This window comes from Leptonotus elevatus, chromosome 10, assembly GCF_054856555.1.
Source record: "Leptonotus elevatus isolate MCC_2025b chromosome 10, RoL_Lele_1.0, whole genome shotgun sequence".
NCBI classification, from domain to species: domain Eukaryota; kingdom Metazoa; phylum Chordata; class Actinopteri; order Syngnathiformes; family Syngnathidae; genus Leptonotus; species Leptonotus elevatus.
Genome location: NC_141248.1, coordinates 956,999 through 979,885, shown reverse-complemented (window position 1 = coordinate 979,885; position 22,887 = coordinate 956,999). Strand labels below are relative to the sequence as shown.

The 22,887-nt window shown below is 44.8% G+C and overlaps 1 protein-coding gene across 1 annotated transcript in view; it reads left to right on the top strand.

Moving 5' to 3' along the window:
- Window positions 1-22,887, top strand: part of acad9 (acyl-CoA dehydrogenase family, member 9) — a 91,190-nt gene that overhangs the window by 52,320 nt on the left and 15,983 nt on the right. Inside the window, exons 13-15 of the mRNA XM_086086036.1 lie at window positions 6,481-6,560; window positions 16,556-16,682; window positions 16,754-16,831. Coding sequence (XP_085942162.1) covers window positions 6,481-6,560; window positions 16,556-16,682; window positions 16,754-16,831 — 285 coding nt within the window. The remainder of the gene's footprint in view (window positions 1-6,480; window positions 6,561-16,555; window positions 16,683-16,753; window positions 16,832-22,887) is intronic.

Genomic DNA, 22,887 nt, shown 5'->3' with positions numbered 1-22,887 from the left:
TGCTTTTGAAACAAACTTGCGGGTCGAAATAAACAGCGCCCCCTGGCGGCCAACCAGGAAAAATCCTGCTGCTCCCACCGTGTTCGTCCGGGCCTGGGTAGGGTTCAAACGGGGTAGACGAAATGAACTGCAGGAGACAAGAGTTACACTGCAGTCTGGTGCTTTATTTGATCTCTCATTTTATTCACTTTCTCGTTTAATCTCCACATTCGAGTACATACAGCATCAGCTCTCTTCCGCCTTCTTCCTCCCTGAATGCACGCTCCAAATTCACACGTCATACGCAGCCATTAACAGTGGCTCGAGGATGCAGAACCAGGAATGAGCGTGAAACCCAAAATTTTGTTATGAACAGAATTGGTGACAGAGGGGGTAGCCTTGGCAGAGTCCAACCCTCACTGGAAACAAATCCGGCTTACTGCCGGCAATATAGACCACACTCTGACACCGGTCGTACAGTGATCGAACAGCCCGTATCATGGGGCTCGGTAATGGATGGTAAATGGACTGTGTTTGAAATAGCGCTTTAACTACACCATATGGTGACCAAAGAGCTTTACAATTGAAGCCTTACATTCACCCATTCACATAAACTCACACGTGGTTAGTTGCTGCCATGGAAGGAGCTGCCAGGTCCACTGGGAGAAAATCGGTGTTCAGTGTCTTGCTCAAGGACACTTGAACTTGGTCACCAGGGGTGAGGATCAAACCCACAACCTCACGGGTAGAAGACGACCACCCTACCACTAAGCCTGTACTCCCGAAGCACCCCCCACAAGACTCCTCTAGGGACACGGTCGAACGCCTTCTCCAAGCCTACAAAGCACATGTGGACTGGTTGGGCTAACTCCTATGCACCCTCGAGGACCCTGCCGAGGGTGTAGAGCTGGTCCACTGTTCCACGGCCGGGATGAAAACCACACTGCTTCTCCTACAGCCGAGATTCGACTTCCCGACGGACCCTCCTCTCCAACACCCCTAAATAGACCTTACCAGGTAGGCTAAGGAGTGTGATATGTGTGTAGTGTAGAGGAACTTAAAAAAGGAGACCACCACCCTGGTCTGCCAATCCAGAGGCACTGTCCCCGATGTCCATGCGATGTTGTAGAGGTGTGTCAACCACGACAGCACCACAACATCCAGACCCTTTAGAAAATCCGGCGGATCTCATCCACCCCCGGCGCCCTGCCACCGAGGTGCTTTCCCAACCACCTCACTGACCAGCGATAGGAGAGCCCACCTCAGAGTCCCTAGACTCTACTAGGCTCTGTTCCTCCCGATCACACCCCTCCAGACCTCACTATCATTGCCCACGTGAGCGTTGAAGTCCCCCAGCAGAATGAGGGAGTCCCCAGAGGGATTGCTCTCCAACACACCCTCCAAGGACTCCAAAAAGGGTGGGTACTCTGAACTGCTGCTTGGTGCGTAGGCACAAACAACAGTAAGGATCCATCCCCCCACTTGTTGGCAACCCCCTCGTCCACAGGGGTAAACCCCAATGTACAGGCGCCAAGCCGGGGGCAATAAGTATGCCCACACCTGCTCTGCTCGCTCGCCTTCGAGCCCAATGTCCAGGCCTAGCTCCAGAGGGGAACCCCAGTGACCTGCATCCGGGCAAGGGGAACTGCGATCCATTTGTGTTAATCATCATATGGGTCTTTTTGAGCCATGCTTTGTTTGGCCCCTCACCGAGGACTTGTTTGCCATGGGTGACTCTGCCAGGAGCATTTTTATTTATTTTATTTAACCTTTATTTAGCAAGAAGCAACACCTATTAATTAAACAATTAAACAATAAAACGGCAATAAAGAAATAAAACATGTTAAAACAAGCAAATACACAATACAAGAAAACAATAACATAACGATAAAACAGCTAAACATGCACAGAGATTAATCACGTGCCAAGGAGTGACAAAGCCAATTTCCTAACAGTCTTGGAAACATCTGCACTTGTCTTGAAACAAGTCGGTGATCAAGGCTTTAAAGACCGACTTGGAGAACAGAGATTGTAATTTCAGTGATTTCTGAAATTCATTTCAGGCTATGGCTGCCGCAGCGTGAAATGCAGACAGACCCAGTGCTGACTCCCGAGTGTGTATTAGGGATGTCTAATAGAATCCGGTTAGCTGACCGTGTGTTGTAAGCATAAAACCCCAGACAACATAGCTCCTAGGATCATTGGGACACGCAAACCCCAACAGAGGGACAGAACTAATGTGTTTGACTTAACCCCAAGATTTGTAACGCAGTCCCTGAGATATGGTGACAGTGAACCAAGGTCTATATTCCAAGAGGGACAGCTACTTGGTCCAAACAACATTACTTCTGTCTTGTCTTCATTCAAACTCAGGAAATTAAGAGAAAGCCAGGATTTAATGCCATTTAGGCAGTCAATGAGTTGTTGGATTGTACTGTTCTGTGCCAAGGGAAAATAGAGCTGGCAATCATCATCATGAAAATTTAATTAAATACCATGTTTCCTAAAAACATGACCATGGGGCAGTAAATCAAGAACAAAAAAGAGGGCCAAGAATTGACCCCTGTGAAACCTCGTGTGGAAGAGGAGCTTTAGAAGACACAAAATTGTAAATTTTTAAACAAAAGCTTCTATCATTTAGATAACACCAGAATGAGTAGAGGATGGCCCAATGGTACACTTATCTCCTTACACCAGAGATGGATCAGTTGACCCAAAACTCAGGCGCTTTTGTTATGACAACGAGGAGGTACTTACTGGCTCACTCGAGACACTGTTTCTGCTGAGTACCTGAGTTGACATGCAAATTTGCCCTTGGACGATTCAGGCAGACAATATTTATTTGCCCATCACCATCTTGTGCTGCCACCTGATTGGCTTATTGGTCCTTAACCTAAAAATAAGTCTGTGCAAAACAAATAATCTATTGCAAGGTAATTGAAAGTGAAATTAAAAAAACAAATTTTCAAAGTGACTTTGCACTTTCTACTGCTGTGTAATGCACATTTGCAAAGCTATGACAAGTAAAAATACATATGTTAACACTATTTGGAAAAAAAAGTTTTTGCCAGTAAACTTGGAATGTTGGTCCAATTTGCCTAATTTTCTACCTTGCCTGACAAATATTAGAGTGAAATTATAAATGATAATAATTGTTACACATGGAACTCAGGTCAAGATTTAAGTGCTCTCTTTATATAGGTGAAAGTTAAATTTGTAACTTTTTTACAAATTCTTTTGATTGTGTCTGAAGGAAGTCTAGTTAATTTGTACATCTCCAATTCCCCCATTCTCCTGATAACCAGAACCTTTTTTTGCAGGCCATTAAGTTTGATGAATATTTTAATTGGTGTTCCATCCAATCCATGTATTCATTATTTTTCCCTGCTTTCTCAAAAAGTGTTTTTTTTTTTTTTTGCTATATCATTATTGCGCATAGTAAGATGGTCCGTCATGAATGTATTTGTTCTTCTCAGTTTTTTTCTCTGCTTCAATAGGGTAGCTTTTTGCTTTTTATTAACAAACCTTAGAATAAATAAAGAAGTGATTTGTTGGTTGCGCTTTTCTTGGGTAGGCGGTGCCTTAATTGCTGCTTTTCTATTAGCTCTGCACGGCACAGTACCACACCACACCACACTGCATGGACCAACACTACACGGCCACAAATACAACAGGCGTGCAGCAAGAAGGGGGCGGGATCATTTGAATTGTCCAAGCCAAGCTTGCACACTCACAATGCATGTGGCGGCTCGGCCAAAACATTTCATGAGAGGCAAGTTGTGCCAACATTGAACCATATTTACAATTTTATATGGACCACCATGTATGCAATATTGCGATCTTGATTTCACGACTGTCTCGCCAAGCTTGCCGCCAGTGCTCATTCATTATGAATGGAGGAGACAGTCCCCCAATAAATATGTCCACATAGGTCATTTTAAAAAGTGCCAAATTTCGACCAAGTGTTAAGTGTTTTAGTTTAGCGACCTCTATCGGCCAAAAATCAAAAAGCTGGACTCGAACCCGGCTTCTCTGGTCGGAAGACGAGTGTTTATCTGACTGAGCTACTTGGCCAGTGATTGTTTTAGCGCTGTCAATGTTTTGTTAGTGTTCACTACATGTTTTGTAGTGGTCTACAACCTCACTATGCCTTTTACTAACCGCAACCATTAGTGTCCATTATTATCAACACTAAAAAATACATCATAACCATTATCGGCCAGTTCGCTCGGTAAGATAAACGTTCGTCTTCCGATCAGACTGGCTGGGTTCAAGTCTAGCTTTTGGATTTTTGCGTTATTCAATATGGCCGATAGAGGTCCAAACCCATCAACCCCGAGGTGGGAGCCATCATCACGGGCCGGGGTAGTGACGGGGCTCCGCTGTGGCTCCAGCTCTCATTCAAGTGAATGGGAACACACGATCAGGCGAGCGGTGTGTGCACTCGCAATTTATTTTTATTTTTTACCACAATCATTAAAAATACATCCACAAGTACATGTTAAATTGTAAATATAGTTCAGCGTTATTGTAAAACATTGTTTATTATATATACTGTATTTTTATGACTTTGGCGAAGAACGGCAGCCGCCTCTTGCCTCGCTCGTGCAAAATAAGGAAATGGCCGTGTGCCACGGAGTTACTTGCTCATCGATGTCGGCCAATCAGATGACTGTGATGACACGGCCCCGCTCAGCCCCAGATAACCGGCGCTGCAGAACCACCTCTGAGATGGTTCTTTTTTTTTATTTTATTTTTTATTATTATTTTTATTTTTATTTAGATGGTTCTTAAAGGCGGTTCCTTTGTAACCGCTTGGCCCCGAAAAAGTCACATGGAAATGCCAACATCCGGGGCCAACCAAAGCCGACTTGGTGGGGAGCCACTCCAGTAGAAAAGCGGCAAATGTTATGGTCTAGTTCGATCTTTTTTTGACTCCAGGAATGCAGCTACAGTACATGTACAAGTAGTCCTCAACTTACGAACACAATGGGTTCCGAGAGGTTTCTTTGTAAGTCAAATTTGTTTGTAAGTTGAATGACATACAATTTAGTTTAAAAATAAAATGTTATGATTAAAAAAAAAAAAAATGTCCCCCCTGTAATTTCTTTCAGCCGGGTCTGATTGTACCGTAATGTATGATGTGGTGCACACTTAAAAATATCAACTTGCAAGCAAAACATGGCATTTATGGGCATCAGTCAGCCTTTGTTTGTATCTGCGAATGTTCGTAAATCGGACTAGCTGTATCTGCTCCGTTGATCGAGCATCCAGTTCATCAGGTTCCCTCCCGTATGCACTGCTCACTGCATATGTGCGGGGCATAACATGAAGTCTGGTGACGAAAACATTATTCATTAGGGATGTGTACCGAAAACTGTACTTTTTGTAGTGTAGACCGATTTGGGTCGGTACTTCAGAGCACCAATTTACGTAAAATCAAATGGTGCCATGTTTTCGGTTCTGAAGCATGTCTTTCAAAGTTGTGACTGTGTGCACATGAACGCAACATTATACGTGCACCAGTGTACTGACGTCACCCACTCACGCAGGACTTGCTAAAATACATTTCCGGGTTTTTCAAACGAGCGAGATTTTTGCGGCACCAAGCCAAAGAAATACAGTTTCTGAAGTATGCCGGGTGCAGGCTGACAATGCACATCTGAGAGGAGGATGTTGGCGGCGCCCTCGCTGTATGAGGAGCCCGTGCACGTCTTCCCCTACCGATTGAATCATGCTGGAAGGCACACGTCGGCTTCACCATCGTTAAGGTATATAAACATTGTAATTTGGATATACTTATGGTGAACATATTTAAATTAGCAAAAGATTGTGGCCAAAATGTAGTGAGCATTACAGACCACATCGGGTACTTTCGAATGATTAATTTGAACCCAATTATTCTTTTTGTTCCTGTCATGTCCTCCAACTGTCATTTTTTTATATGTGTGAGTCCAACGTGGGTTCAAACTTCGAGCTCAAAGTGCGGCAAGCTTTACTTTCCTGAGAAACTGCACAAAAAACTAATAGAACATTTATTATTATTAATTTACATATTTACTGTTGTTCATTGCACAGAACGTTGATTTACACTTTTTTTTTTTTTTACCATTATTACTATTTTTTACTATTCCCCTCTGCCTCATTTGAATTAAATCTTATTTCATTTTTTATTTATCAAGTTTTATATATTGAAAGTTAATTGTTAAACTTATTTTTAAAGGGATTTTACTATTAAACAATGATGAACATTTACTACCACTAAAATTAATAAATAAAATTTACCAAAAAGCAAACAAACAAAAAAGAGAGTACAAAAGTACCGAAAATTGGTACCGTTGAGTACCGGTATCCTAGGTACCGAGTATTGGAACAGTACCGGTTCAAATGTGAAAGGTACCCATCCCTATTATTCATTCATCATTCGCTAGCGAAAAGTGTGGTTTTTTTCTCCCACAGTAATTTGTAATCGTTGATTTGTTATTTTCTCATGGTTTTCAGGGTACCAATGAAATTCTGAGAATGTACATCGCTCTTACTGGAATGCAATATGCTGGCAACATCCTCACAGGAAAAATAAAGTAAGTGGAAACATTGCATAATTGATTACACTTGCATTTGATGTATTGTTATTTATTCAATAATAAAGCTTTTCAAATTGCTGTTAAATTAGGACTGAAAACACCTCCTCTGTCTGTGTTGTGTACAAATGCATAACTGACAGATGATAATTATTTATTTACCACTTTAAGCTATAATAGGGCATTTCAGTATCAGAATGCCTTTATTGTAATTGTAAATAAATAGATAAATACAACAAAATTAGAGCGCTCCTCCATGAGCCGGCACCTTACCGTGGTGGAGGAGTTTGTGTCTCCCAATGATGTTGTCGGGGGCTTTATGCCCCTGGCAGGGTCACCCATGGCAAACAGGTCCTAGGTGAGGGGCCAGACAAAGCACGGCTAAAATACCCCTTATGATGAACACAATAAATGGTATTGCGTTTCCCTTGCCCGGATGCGGGTCACCGCGGCCCCCCTCTGGAGCCAGGCCTGGAGGTGGGGCTCGTCTGTGAGCGCCTGGTGGCTGGGCCTGCACCCATGGGGCCCGGTCGGGCACAGCCCAAAGAGGCAACGTGGGTCCCCCTTCCCATGGGCTCACCACCGGTGGGAGGGACCTAAGGGGTCGGGTGCATAGTGAGCTGGGTGGCAGCCAAGGGCGGGGATCTTGGCGCTCCTATCCCTGGCTACAGAAGCTAGCTCTTGGGACATGGAATGTCACCTCTCTGGCGGGGAAGGAGCCCGAGCTGGTCTGTGAGGCAGATAAATTCTGGCTAGATATAGTCGGACTCTCTTTCACACACGGCTTGGGCTCTGGTACCCATCCTCTCGAGTGGGGTTAGACTCTCTTCCACTCTGGAGTTGCCCACGGTGAGAGGCGCAGAGCAGGTGTGGGCATACTGATTGCCCCTTGGCTTGGCGCCTGTACATTGGGGTTCACCTCCGCCTTAGGGTGGGGGGACGGGTCCTGACTGTTGTTTGTGCCTATTCACCAAACAGCAGTTCAGAGTACCCACCCTTTTTGGCATCCTTGGAGGGTGGGCTGGAGAGCGCTCCCTCTGGGGACTCCCTCGTTCTGCTGGGGGACTTCAACGCTCACGTTGGCAATGACAGCGAGACCTGGAGGGGCGTGATTAGGAGGAACGGCCCCACCGATCAGAACCCCTGTTATTGGACTCCTGTGCTTGTCCTGGATTGTCCATAACGAACACCATGTTCAAACATAGGGGTGTCCATATGTGCACTTGGCATCAGGACACCCTCGGCCATAGTTCGATGATCGACTTTGTGGTTGTGTCATCAGATCTGCGGCCGCATGTTTTGGACACTCGTGTGAAGAGAGGGGCGGAGCTGTAGGTTTATCACCACCTGGTGGTGTGTTGGCTCCGATGGTGGGGGAAGATGCCAGTTAGACTTGGCAGACCCAAACATATTGTGAGGGTTTGCTGAGAACGTCTGTCGGAATCCCCTGTCAGAAGGAGTTTCAATGCCCACCTCCGGCAGAACATCTCTCTTGTCCTAGGGGAGGCAGGGGACATTGAGTCCGAGTGGACCATGTTCCGCGCCTCCATTGTTGAGGCGGCCGATCGTAGCTGTGGCTATAAGGTGGTCGGTGCCTGTCGTGGCGGCAATCCGTAATCGTAATGGATGCTGTTAAGCTGAAGAAGGAGTTTTATCGGGCATTTTGGGCCTGTGGGACTCCAGAGGCAACTGACAGGTACCGGCTGGCCAAGTGGAACGCGGCTTAGGTCGCAAAAAATCTGACATTGGAGGAGTTTGGTGAGGCCATGGAAAATGACTTCTGGACGGCATCGAGGAAATTCTGGTCCACCATTTGGCGTCTCAGGAGAGGAAAGCAGTGCACCATTAACACTGTATAGTGGAGATGGGGTGCTGCTGACCTTGACTCGGGACGTTGTGAGTCGGTGGGGAGAATACTTCGAAGTCCTCCTCGATTGATTGATTGGTTTTATTAAACATATAAACATAAACACATTACAAGTATAAAATATAAGTTGAAGTGAAAAAAAAGAAAAACAAGAATAGGAAGAAAGAAAAAAAAATCAGTAATTTAGCAGTGTACATGTTTAAAATGGAGTAGGAAGAAGTTGGAAACTTGTCTAGTCCTACCCCTTATGTTTTAACTTGTTTCAATAGATACAATAATAGGTTAATATATTTCAATGAAAGAAAATGTATAAACCTGTTCGTGTATTCAACTGCACTTTGACATGTACGTGCATTTGCCAGTTGCATAAGTACACGTAATTCATAGGCATACACCATAATAATTAATCCTCATACTCACATATACAATTTTCATTACACTCATACTGCTACATCAAAAGAAATTACACAATTTCTGCTGTTTTTGCCAGTCAAGTCTGATTTAAATAATTTTCTTGAACTTTGCTTTAAAAAAAAAAAAAATTCCAACTCAACAAGTGACTTACATCTTTTCCGGTCAGTACTAAAATTATTCCACAAATTAACACCTCTTACAGAAACACACCTTTGCTTAATATTTGTTCTTGTTTTGATTTTTTTGTAGACACTTGTACCCCATATGTCATAAGGACTATTTATAATTTCAAATAATTCCACCAACACGTCTTCCTTTGAGGAAGCAGAGTTTGGGGACTCTGAGGTGGGCTCTCCTATCTCTGGGGTTGAAGTCACTGAGGTGGTTGGAAAGCGCCTCTCTGCCCTGGGGGTGGATGAGATCCGCCCGGCATTTCTAAAGGCTTTAGATGGTGTGGGGCTGTCGTGGTTGACACGCCATCGCGTGGACATCTGGGACAGTGCCTCTGGATTTGCAGACTGGGGTGGTGGTCAAAGTTGTATCTCAGATTCAGGAGGAGCAGTGTGGTTTTTGTCCCCGCCTTTGAACAGTGGACCAGCTCTATAACCTCGGCAGGGTCCTCGAGGGTGTGCAGGCGAGTTCGCTCAACCAGTCCACATGTGTTTTGTAGATTTGGAGAAGGTGTTTGTCCCTCGGGGAGTCCTGGGGGGGGGGGGGGGGGGTGCTTCGGTAGTACGGGGTACAGAGCCCCTTGATACGGGCTGTTTGGTCCTTTTATGACTGGTGTCAGAGTTTGATCCGCATTTCCGGCAGTAAGTCGGATTTGTTTCCAGTGAGGGTTGGACTCTGCCAGGGCTGCCCTTTATCACCTATTCTGTTCATAACTTTTATGGACAGAATTTCTAGGCACAGCCAAGGCGTTGAGAGTTGAGCTAGCTTCACTGCTAATGAACGAGCAGCACCGGGTGTAACGCGGACTGCGCGTGACTTTGACATTTAGGTGATTTCAATAACAAAATGCGGACAATCCACAACACTTGGCAGCTCTGATGATGGTAAACCTCACCTCTCACTTGTGTCACATGTCGATTTGAGCTTAGCTGTCAGTATAACACAATCGGACCGTGTAATGTGTCTATAAGATCAATCAAATTTTGAGGCATGTTTTGTGTGACTTTTGTGCATTAAACACTATTATATGTCCTTGGCTTTTGTGTACTGTGTTAGTATGAGACTGCTTCAATTAAACAATAAAAACAGTGAGCAGCGTACTGATAGCTCGTCATCGCCAGTTTGAGAGTCAACAGTGAGGACGACTGTTTGAGCGGCTGACGTCATGCACGCACAGGGTAACAACCGAGGAGTGTTGAAATCAGTTGTTATGGCTTGAGAAATTCACAAAAATATCTAATTTTTTCGAGGCCGTTTCATTGCATGTTTAACAATCATTGAGTCATATTATCTGTACTTGTACTCTTGCTTTTAGGGTGATTTTGTCTCAGGTCTCTTACACTTTAATCATCTGTTTTAGGAAGATTCTCCACAAATTACGTATATCATGTTGATATATGTGCCACAAATCACCATATATCAAGTATTTTTATTTGTATTTGTATATTTTTTTAATGACAGTTAGACCTAGAGGGGCGTGATTGGGAGGAATGGCCCACCGGATCAGAACTCGAGTGGTGTTCTGTTATTGGACTAATGTGCTCGTCACGGATTGTCCATAACAAACACCATGTTCAAACATAAGGGTGTCCATATGTGCACTTGCCACCAGGACACCCTAAGTTGCAGTTCTATGATTGACTTTGTAGTCGTGTCATCAGATTTGTGGCCACATGTGTTGTACACTCGGGTGAAGAGAGGGGCGGAGCTATCAACTGATCACCACTTGGTGGTGTGTTGGCTGGGTACGTCTGGCAGAATCCGAAAAAAGAAAAAATTGTCAAAAATGTCAGAAAAAAATTCAACATCCACCTCCAGGACTTCGGAGGCAGCTGAGTTGGCCAAGCGGAAAATGGCTTTGGTGGTCGCTGAGGCATAAACTCTGGCTTAGGAGGAGTTCGGCGAGGCCATGGAAAATGACTTCCGGGCGGCTTTGAGGAAATTTGGTCCACTATCCAGCGTCTCAGGAGAGGAAACCAGTGCACCATTAACACTGTGTATATGGAGATGGGTTGCTGCTGACCTTAACTCGGGACGTCATGAGTCGGTGGGGAGAATACTTCGAAGACCTCCTCAGTTCCACTGACACACCTTCCTTTGAGGAAGCAGAGTCTGGGGACTTTCCTATCTCTGAGGTCGAAGTCACTGAGGTGGTTGGAAAGCTCGTCGGTGGCAAGGCCCTAGGGGTGGATGAGATCCGCCTGGAGTTCCTAAAGGCTCTGTATGTTGTGGGGCTGTCGTGGTTAACACGCCTCTACAACATTGCATGGACATCGGGGACAGTGCCTCTGGTGGCAGACCGGGGTGGTGGTCCCCCTTTTTAAGAAGGGGGGAGGGTGTGTTCCAATTATAAAGGGATCACTCTCCTCAGCCTCCCTGGTAAGGTCTATTCAGGGGTGCTGGAGAGGAGGGTCCGTCGGGAAGTCGAATCTCGGCTTCAGGAGGAGCAGTGTGGTTTTCATCCCGGCCGTGGAAGAGTGGACCAGCTCTACACTCTTGGCAGGGTCCTCGAGGGTGCATGGGAGTTCGCCCCAACCAGTCCACATGTGTTTTGTGGACTTGGAGAAGGCGTTCAACCGTGTCCCTCAGGGAGTCCTGTAGGTGGTGCTTCGGGAGTATGGGATACCGAGCTCCCTGATACGAGCTGTTCGTGTCAGTTTGGTTCGCATTGCTGGTGTTAAATCGGATTAATTTCCTGTGAGAGTTGGACCCCGTCAAAGTTGCCCTTTGTCACCGATCCGGTTCACAATTTTATGGACAGAATTTCTCGCCGCAACCAAGGCATTGAGTGAGTCCGTTTTTGGTGGCCTCAGCATTGCATCTTTGCGTTTTGCAGATGATGTGGTGCTGTTGGCTTCTTCAAGCCGTGATCTCCAATTCTCACTGAAGCGGTTCGCAGCAGAGTATGAAGCAGTTGGGATGAGGATCAGCAGCTCCAAATCCGAGACCATGGTCCTCAAACGGAAAAGGGTGGAGCGCGGTGTGGTGTGTAGAGTGGTCGTCTCCCAACCTAGAGGTTGTGGGTTTGATCCCATGCCATTGTGCCCACATCAAAGTATCCTTGAGCAAGATACTGGACACCCAGTTGCTCCAGATGCTGCGTCATCAGTAGATGAATGAGTAGTCGAATCTAAAGCGCATTGAGTGCCTTGCAAGGTGGAAAAGTGCTATATAAATTAAGTATCCTTTACCATATACCTATGGTCACAAGCTGTGGGTCGTGACCGAAAGAACAAGATCCCGGATACAAGCGGCTGAAATGAGTGTCATCCTCATGGTGTCCGGCCTCTCCCTTTGAATAGGGTGAGAATCTCGGTCATCCGGGAGGGACTCGGACTCGAGGTGCTGCTTCTTCGCTTCAACCGAGAGGAAGCAGTTGAGGTGGCTTGGGCATCTGGTTCCGATGCCTCCTGAACGCTTCCCTGGAGAGGTGTTCCGGACATGTCCCAACGGCGGGAGGACCCGGGGGACGACCCAGGACATGATGGAGACAATGATTATCGGCTGGCCTGGGAACGCCTTGGGATCCCGCCGGAGGAGCTGGTTGAAGTGGCTGGAGAGAGAGAAGTCAGGGCCTGTGCTTCCCTGCTAAAGTTGCTGCTCCCGCGAACCGACCCCGGATAAGCGGTAGATAGTAGATGGATGAATGGATTTTTAAATCTTATTGCTGTAGTATTTGGCAGTGGTAGAAAATTGTAGCGATTATTTGTGTTGCCGTAATGGCGAACGAGTAGTTTTGATGGTACTGAGGGGAGTTGTAATTTCTTCAGCAACCTCTGGGGGCACCACCTTGACTGTTTGTTTTAGGAGCAAAATAAACAATCAAGTGTTCATAATCTGAAGTCACTACTATAGTTAATTATGGAGTTCTTTGCTTTAGTAAGAGAATTACTAACCCACTCAGAAAACAGAAATTATTAGGCAGAAATTTAATTTCTAGACAACACATTTATTTAGTAATCACCAGGGTTGGAGGTTTATTCCGTTACAGTTGCAAGTTACCTGCTAAAAATGTAGTTAGTAACGTAATCCAAGTACCATAATATTAAAGTAATGTAACTTGATTACTTTGGATTACTTTTGGATTACTCCAAAACCAAGTATGCTCATGAAGACAAAATAAAAATAAATATCACCACAATATATATTCTATATAATGTGCCCATGCTTTGCGGGTGATAGGGACCCGGGCTGCCTACAAATAGCAACAATCCTTGTGTTATTAAAATGCATGTAGGCTATAGATAGGTTAGTTGATTGATTGATTGATTGAAGGCCATATGATGTTTTCGAACTGTCACTGAAATCAACCACACCTCACAGTTTAGACAGATAGATAGATAGATAGATAGATAGTCAGTCATCCAATGAGGATGACGATGTGTGACATCAACTGCAAAATCAACTTTTATCCCAGTCACAAGTTTAGCCATGTATATATTGTGTATGACGTTTAAGTAGTTCTAGTAATTGGTAGGGGGATGATTTGTTTGGAAGGGTTTAACTCACATTATGGTTGTAGGCTAGCGGGCTAGCAAAAAGCTGCAGCTTGTAGCATGCCGACTCTCAGCTCAAACTTTTGCTCCTTCAGCAGTAAGTTGCGAACAGTGTATATCGGTCGCTGGTCCCTCTCTCTCTGTCTCTCTCTCGCTCTCTCTCTCTCTCCCTCTCTCTCTCTCTCTCTTTCTCTCTCTCTCTCACATTGTAGAAATTGTAATTCCTCAAAGTAAACCCCATTTTTAATAAATTTACCTGTAATCTGATTAAGTTTTTTTTCCTATAACTAACGTAATACAGTTACAAAATTTTGTAATCTGATTACGTAACGGTGGTACATGTATTCCGTTACTCCCCAAGCCTGATAATCACACACATATCAGTCACAGCCTAACCTATCAATGAAACTGAATTAAAATGTGAATGAAAGATGAAAAGAAAACATGCAACCTAACGAACTAAGATTAAAAAAAGTAATGTAAAAGGTGACTGGGGGGAAGAAATTGAAGCGTTTTGACCTGTCAATCCTTTTATATTTGGATCAAAGTGTTGCACCAGTGGTATGGTCAGATTGCAATGAAGGCGCACTTACGGACTGGTTTAGGTGCACGGGAGAGAAGAGACTTGGCGGGCGTCCTCAGTTGAAAAAGATTCAAACTGGAGTCCAGTTGGAGGTGAGGTTGGTCGGCGCATGCGCGGCTGTGATGCTGCAGCGAAATCTCCGGCTCATGTTGATTTGCGCACGACTGGGAGGCCGCGGCAGGTCCTTGGATGACAAAGTCCCCGGTTAGTGGTGAAACGCTCGCGCGGCTGAGAGGCCGCAGCAAAGTCCGAGGCGGGTGGAGTCCAGTTCAGTTAGTTTGGGTGCTGCCGGGCGTCGCTAGCACACGGCTGGAATGGATAGGTCCGCGGGTCGCTGGCGCACAATGGCTCAGTGCGTAACCGAACTGACCAGGTCAGCTGGACGCTGCGTGATTCAGAGAGCGGTGAGTGGGTCGGCTCTCGGCAGGAGCAGGCAGTCCTTGTGTGACATGCGCTTCGTGCGCACAGTGCGTTTGCAAGTCCGAGCTTATAGAAAGAAGCCACGTGGTCGCTCTGTGGTTCCGCTGACCACGGTTCTACGGTGATGTTCAGGAAAAGTCCGTGGGGTACAAGAGAGGGGCCAGAGAGAGATGGAGGTTATTGGCGCGCTGGGTTTTAAGCTTGCGGGACAGGTGGTCAGAAGTCCCGTCCCTTCTGTGCACAAGAAGCAGGCTTGGTCGACTGAGGCCAAGCTTTTGGGATAGCATTTGAAAATTTTAATTAGAATTAACAAGCCAGATGCTTAATTTATCATTCTGAGCACATTTCAAACACTACCACACTCATAAAGTTATTTAATCCGCTAAGGTACCTTATTAGCTAAACATAGATGGCTGCAGAAGTTACACACATCATTTATTTGAGATAGACATACAGGTTGTGCACAAAGATAAACAACAGGAATCATTTGATGTCGGTCAAGTACACACAAGTCAGTTTATGTCCCGAATTATGTAGATTAGATTAATTACGGGCGGCAGGATTCTTGAGGATAATACCGATAGTGACCGCTGGGTGCCACTGTTGTCACGTGTAACTTCCGAGTTGTGTTTCCCACCGTGTCTCTTCTAAGGGTTGCATCAGAACCCACATAACACCACATAAGGTCTGGACACTTGATAAGCATTCATAAAACGCCGGGTCGGGCTAAAAAAGCTTTCAGATCTCAGCTGGCGTTTAGGTATGTGTTTCCTGTGGGTTGTAAACGTGGAATTTATTCCCTTGCTGGAGTGGAGTTCAAAGTATTTTTGTTCTCTTGCACTGTCTCTGGTTGTTTGAGAAAACACAGGACCAATCCACATGGGTGAACACAGTCACATTTCCAAGAGGGAAATGCTTCAAAAAGAAAACAAAAAAAAAAAGATGAGGGTGACTGCGCAATAATTGCTACAATATAAAGCAGGTTTTTTTTAAAAGTAGTGACCATAGTTACTTTTACTTTTAAAGGTCTCAAATTATTAAACTTTTCAACATACTAAAATAGTTCTCAAATGTGTAAAAGACATGTCTGTGATATGAATTTGCCAAAATTGACTTTGGATTTAATATTTTTGCTGTCACTAAATCAGCCAATAAACACTCTGTTCAAAACAGCCTGTTTTAGGGTTGTGTCACTTTTATGTATTTAGCTGACTTGGGACGAAGGAAGCAACCACTTTTTCCTGATCATTGTTTGCCCTCTCCACGGGGCATTTAAGAGTAGTGGGAGAAAAAGAAAGGCGCAGTCAGCTTCTCAAATTTCAGTGGACGTGACAAACCTTTACCATAGGTGGTGCCACCAACCCAAGGGGGGTGGGTCGAGTGTACGTCCGTGTCTTTTTGACGTCACTAAGTTATGGAAGTTTAATCTGCCCATTTGAAGCACACATATTAGAAAGGAGGAGAAAGCTAAAGAAGTCGTGAACAGACTTTTTTCATATCTGGTTGGATTGTAGACAGGCCGGGGATGCGTATTATTTAATGGAAAACCCCATTAAAGTGTATTTTCATACTATGGGACCTTTAGTGAGTTACTTTTACTATGACATTTCAATTACTACTAACAAGGTGCTTTATATAAAAATTAAAAGAAAGATCAAAAACACAAACAGATTCCCTCCCACACCAGGATAACTCAATACACAACCGATGGCACTGCCTTAACCGACTTGGGCATGGAGTTCAGAGTTTTACAGTTTGCCACTGGAATCCTCTTTCTTCCCTTCTTGACCACATTAATGTTAGAGAACGGTTTATCACTTCTGAATTGTTTTCGCCGACCATTTTTTTCTGTGTAGATCACTTAACATACATACTAACAGTAGACCAAACCATAGGATAACGGCTCAATAAAATCTTTCAGGGACATCTGAATGTCAGTCAGCTCACTTTGATTGCAAGGGAGAGAAAATGCTCAGGATTGGTCTGATTGTTGCTATCTGCTTACCCTGTTTTATTCTGTCTGAAGTTTTTTTTCTGCTTCCAGGGAAATGAAGAAAGGAAACATCGGTCTAGCTTTGGGAATGATTGGGAAAAAAATCAGGAATTCATTTGGAAGTGTAACTGAAGGTGACCTTTCGGGAAAGAAGGGAGTGCTTCATCCAAGTTTAGCTGTAGGAGGTTTTTCATAATCAAGAAATTGTATGGATGTGTTTTTGTTTTTAACTGTAGTTTCTTGTTACAGGGAAGTGCGCAGAAGTTTGAACAGAATGTTGTTCTTTTTGGATCAACTGTGGAGAGCCTGTTGTACCGATTTGGAAAGGTAAAATTAAAAATATATTCTTTGTATTCCACAAAAGCCATTACGGTACTGTTTGTTGATCATAAGTTGTTGCTTTTGTTTATGGCTTATATTTTGTACTTTCAGTCTGTGTAAAGATAATTGATTTCTCATCCTAAAAAATACTCAATGAAGTGTGTGTGTCTGTCTGTGTGTGTGCGTACGCGCGCGTGTGTTATATTTTGTACTTTTAGTCTGTGTAAAGATAATTGATTTCTCATCTTAAAAAATATTCAATGAAGTGTGTGAGAGGGAGAGAGGGAGAGAGATAATACAAAATAATGTTATTCGGAAAAAGATGAAGAATGTTTGGACAGGGGCAACAAAGGCATTTCATTTGTATTTGTTTCGGGCGACAGCAAACACAGCATAGTCAGTGTCATATTCCAACACAAACAAAACAAATTAGTAACAAAAGTCCAATTATGCCTGAAAGGGAGCGGGAAGAAGAAAATTTAATCCCACCCCCATCTCCCATTCAAATGAAAATAATAGCAGGAGTGCCCATAATTAATTTTTTTTTTGGTGTGGTTCTCAAATGAACACCAGAGGTTGCTTGGTGCTCGTTTTCCCCCCACCCCACTGACCTAATAGATGAACCAAGACTAGATAAGGGGGGGGGGGGAGCACTAACATCTTTACCAGCTAAAAAGTCACAGCTGCATATTCCGCCCCCAAACACAATGTTGCTTTGTGATTAATCAAAACCACCAGTAATTTTGATCGGTGAAAATCGGCGGGACAAGATTAATTCTCTTGAGTTTGTAAACTTACGAATACCGCGAGAATTTAGCTTACAGAGCAAGGTTATGTGTTTTGATCAGTTTCAAGTGAAAAAGACATGAGACAAAAAAATTTTTATGGAAGAGTATACACGTGTCATAGAAAAATACCTATTTAAAGTAATACATTAAATTCAGCTCTCTGATTTTTTATATAAAAATGTACCTTTAATAAGATAAAAATTAAAAATATTTTTGAATTAACTAAACATTTTAAAATATTGTTGTGCATTTGGTCGCCCGTGCACTCGCTAGTGTTGTGTGGTACACAACACTGCGCTTAACATTAAACCTAACCCACAAGGGTCACGGGGTGCTGGAGCCTATCCCATCTGCCTTTAGGCAGTAAGCGGGGTACACCCTGAACTGGTTGCCAGCCAATCACAGGGCACACAGAGATGAACAACCATCCACACTCATAAGTACACTTAAGGACAATTCTGAGCGCCCAATTAACATGCCATGCATGTTTTTGGAATGTGGGGGGAGACCAGAGTACCCGGACAAGACCCACGTAAGCACGGGGAGAACATGCAAACTCCACCCAGGAATGCCGAAGCCCGGACTCGATCTTACGCCCTCAGCACTGGGAGGCGGACGTGCTAACCAGCCATTCACCATGCCGCTCTAAATAATATTTAATTTCATTTTATATTATTAGTTTGACAGGGACATTGCAATCAGACATCCTTACAAAGCACAGCTTGCAGCGGATGTTGAGCATATAGAGTTGATCTGATGTTAATTTACAATACCTGTCTCTGGTTGAAATTTTTACAATTGATTCACAATTAAAAACGCATAAAAACAATGCCACCCCTTAAAAATAAAATCTATTATAATAATTGAGTGCAAACACATGATTTTATTCCCTCCCCCCATTCGTTCACTACATATGGGCACAGTTTTGATTCATTTTCAACCAACTAATAATTAAGTTTGGAGATAAATATTTTAAACTCACAGAGCCTTTATGTCTGAGAATATAGAGTTACAGGGTTTACTGCTCTGATATGAAAAAGATGACTGACCAAATGAAGTCCTGCACTGAGCGGGTGTAACATTCTGGGTTAAAGTTCATTGTGTTATTCTGCTGCTGCTGTTTGGTTTCTGGATAAATGTCGTGAGTGGCTCGCGTGTTAAGATTATGGAAACATTTGAAAAACAACTTTAGAAAACACCAATTGCGGAAACAACCCAGTAATATCTCATTCCCTTAGTAGACTCAAGGGAAGATTTTTTTTTATATAGTTGATTCTTGCCTTTTACGCCCAGTGGCGTTGACTCATTGTTGTGTACCTTTAACAGTCAATAAAGCCTTTCATTTGTGGTCTTATTTGGGCCTTAACGTCTTAATGAACTATTTGTGGATGATGTATTTGCCTCTTTCGCACAATTACTCCAAAAATTTAATAATGATAATAATTTAATCCTAAATCACACCACTTAAAATATTTGCAATTTAAAACTGGTACACACATTAGGATTTTTCAAATTTTAATTTTTTTTTTTTTATCTTTGTCAGACCCCACATAAAAAGATTTAAAAAATCAGGCATTTAACTGTTTTGGTCATAGTGTGTGTGTGTGTGGGGGGGGGGGGGTGCTGCTGCTGAGATAATCTCATCACAGCTCCCCACACACATAAAGATTATCTTCCACCACTGGTCTAGAATCCAGTCCTCTGAGGGAAAGCTCTCGCGTAATCACACGCGACTTCACAAACATGAAGATGACCAGGCATTTCTGTGTATGCGCCGATAATTGCCGAATGTTTCCGAAGGGAACAGGAGACTGGAGCAGTATGAAGTGTTAATGTCTGTAAGGAAATAATTGCTGTGGTTCTGACGTCACTTTGTCTCGCAAACAAAAAACTACTCAAATCGGAATTTCATTTCATACAAAGAGCTGTACATGGAGTAAAAGTCAGCCATGGAATAAAGACGGGTAAAAGAAAAATAACACCAAATACGTTAATAATTATCTTAAGTGGGTAAATGAATAAGTCAATAAAATAACACAAGTAGGTAAGTAAATAAAATAAATCAATCAATGGTGAGTAGAGAGGGAGGTTGCCTAATATTTAACGAAAGGTCATTCCAAAATCCATGGGGTGAGAGATTTGCCAAAAATCTCCCGAACTTTCTAGATGAAAATAATGTGCTGTTAAGCACAATTTAAGTAAAAAAAAAAGTTGATTATATAGAAAAGAAAGTTGGTCGATCATTATTAAGTAAAAATATATTTTTAATGTCTTCTATGTTCATAATTTGAATACCTAAATATTCAATAGCTGCAGCTCTAGAGGGGGTTGCTATACTGTACTATACAAAATATAAATGGATAATGAAAGAGATGACCTGACACTTGGGGAGGACTGGCCATCGGGAATTTCATGAGTTTCCTAAATGCCCAGTCCATCCACAGCGACGAATCCAATTGCAATGGCTTGATATCGGTCCAACAACGAATCGGCACGTTGGACACTGCGCCACTGCTCTCCGGAAAAAGTTCAGGCTCAGGATTTTTTTTTACTTTAAGCCCTGCTTCTGCTTCTCAGGCCTCTGAGGTGGCATAGCAGAGGTGGCCATACAACACTCCAATTGCCCTCCCAAGCTGACGATGTCGCCGAGGATGCCGTCTCCATTGCAGCATCTGGAACCTGTTTCCGGGACACTGAGGCATATTCGGGAATGGACTCTGTTTCCACTGCCACATCCTTCTGAACCTTTTTCAGCTGGAGCGGAATTTGTGCGTACTGTTATGCTTAGCTCTTTCCAACGTTTAAAGTTGGACACTTCTGGCTTTTCTCAGCCTCCTACTGAGTGTAGTCTCTCTCCGATGGACTACTCAACAAAGTCTTCTTGGATCGCGGAATCTTGTCTTTTTTTTGTCAGACCTTCATCCCTGCTGGTACAATTCTAGTGTTTATTATTGGCTCCCGGTGGACGGCCGTGCCCTGGCAAACAGGCGGTTTCTTAATCCGAATGGTTTGGACCCTATGCCTAACGTGGAGTATTCTGCGGCTTCACTCATAGTTTCCCCTGAGGAAGCCCTGAGAGAGGCTGTGAGATGCCCTAGCCTTCAGTGGCGCTTGATTGACGAACTGGTCACTCAGCCTAACAGCGCAGCGGCGGTAGTAGCACGCTTGGCCAATGCCCAGGCGCATCTCCTACTTGCTCTCTCCGCAGCTTTGAGAGACAACAAAGTGGATGAGGCTACATCGTTCTGTAACATGGCGTTGAGGGGCTTATTCCTCCTTTCTAGGGAGCATGGCCATGGTATGTCTTTTCTCATCCAGGCACGCCGTAGGTCTGGTTGGCTAAATCTCCCTTGCGAGAGCCCTCCCGGAAGGAACTGCGTCACCTCCCTGTGGTTCTGGGTCAAGTTTTCGGTTTGGCAGCGACGTGAGGGCTGCAACGTACAGTGTGTGCTAATGACGTGAGGCATAAATTTGCTAGCCTTGCCAGGCCCTATGCTCTGTCAAATTCTGGGGGAGCATCTCTCCCGGCCGCCCCTCTGTCACATGCTGCGCAGAACTTTCGGCCTACGTGGGGATCTGGAGCTCGTCGTCCTTCACGGGGGCCTGTCCCGCTGGCCGAGGGCCCCATGGTCAGCCCCGAGTTACACACACCACGCCTCGTCCCGCCAGCAGTCAGTTACTTTTCTTTTCGGCAGCTCATCGACTGGGCTTCTGACCCATGGGTGCTTTCAACCTTGTCTCATGGGTACAGGATTCACTTCTGACGCTGGCCCTCTCTCTCCTTTCTCTCGTCTGCCTCAGGGGAATTGGGGTCTCCACCCAGAAGTGGTGAGCGCAATTTGGAGTTGCTTTGGCAAGGCGACAGTAGATCTTTTTGCCTCCAAGAAGTCCATTCACTTTCCCCTCTGGTTTTCCCTGAGGGAAAGGAGCAGCCCGCTAAGCCAGGATGCTCTGGCACACCCCTGGCCAAGGGGCCTTCTATATGCTTTCCCACCTTTCCCCCTCATTCATCTGACCCTTCAGAGGATCCCTGTGTAGGGTCACACGTTGCTGGTGGCCTCTTTTTGGCCAGACCAGACTTGATTTCCTCAGCCTCTGCTCCTTCGAACCGTGGCTCCTGCCCAGTCGGGTGGATCTGCTGTCCCAACAGCGGGGTCGGATTTGGCATCCCGATCTTTGTCGGCTCCATCTGTGTGTCTGGCCGCTGAGGGTCGAGACACATTGCTGACAAGAGTGCTCGTCTTTTGTTAAGCATACGATCCTTAATGCCAGGGCTCTGTCCATTCGTTCGCTGTATGCTAACAGGTGAAAGTTGTTTGCGGAGCGGTGTGCAAGCTGAGGGATGGATCCCGTAACGTGCCCTATTCCTACTGTTTAAGACTTCCTCCAATCTAATTTCGATAAGGGGCGTTCCCCTTCTACGATCAAGGTTTACGTGGCGGCCAATTCGTCCCGCCATATTGCAGTGGATGGCAAGTCTGTGGGTTGCCATAGCCTAGTGGCCTCCTTTCTCAGGGGTGCTCTTCGCCTTCGTTCTAAGAACCCGCCTTGAGTCAACCCCTGGGACCTCGATTGGTGCTCGACGCATTGTGCGGGTCCCCTTTCGAGTCGTTGACCAAAGTGGAACTTTGCTGGTTGTCTCGTAAGTCGGCGTTTCTATCATCCGCTAACCAGGTGGGGGAGCTTCTGTTAGCCTCGAGTGCCTGTGTTGGCACGCCAACGGGGCAGGGGTCACGTTGTGGCCAAATGCTGCTTTTGTTCCTAAAGTTTTGCCTGGCTCTCAAGCCAACCACCCTATTCGTCTCGCTCGTTTTGCTTTGCCGTCAACGCCAACAGATGGGGGACACGCTCCAGGTCTTGTTGTTCTGCGAGAGTGCTCCGCTCTTATTTGTATGCTACGGCGTGTGTGTTCCGTACATCCACCCAGCTTTTTGTGTCTTGCTATGGCCCGACTAAGGGAGCTGCTGTTTCCAAACAATGCCTCTCTCAATGGATCAGGGATATGAGTCGTACCGGGTCTCTGGTCGTTCCCCTCCTCCTGTGGTGCGTAATCACACCACCAAGAGTATGTCTACGTCATGGGCTGTTCTGAAAGGCGTGTCTTTGGAGGACGTCTGTGCGGCTGCATCCTGGTCGTCGCCTTGCACGTTCTCCAGATTCTACAGTTTGGATGTCACTTCTCCTCATCCACTGGATGTGGTTCGCGGTCTCGCGAAGGCCCCTCTGTGGGGTACATTTTGCAGGGTCTTTGTGACATCGCTGGTATTCGACGTT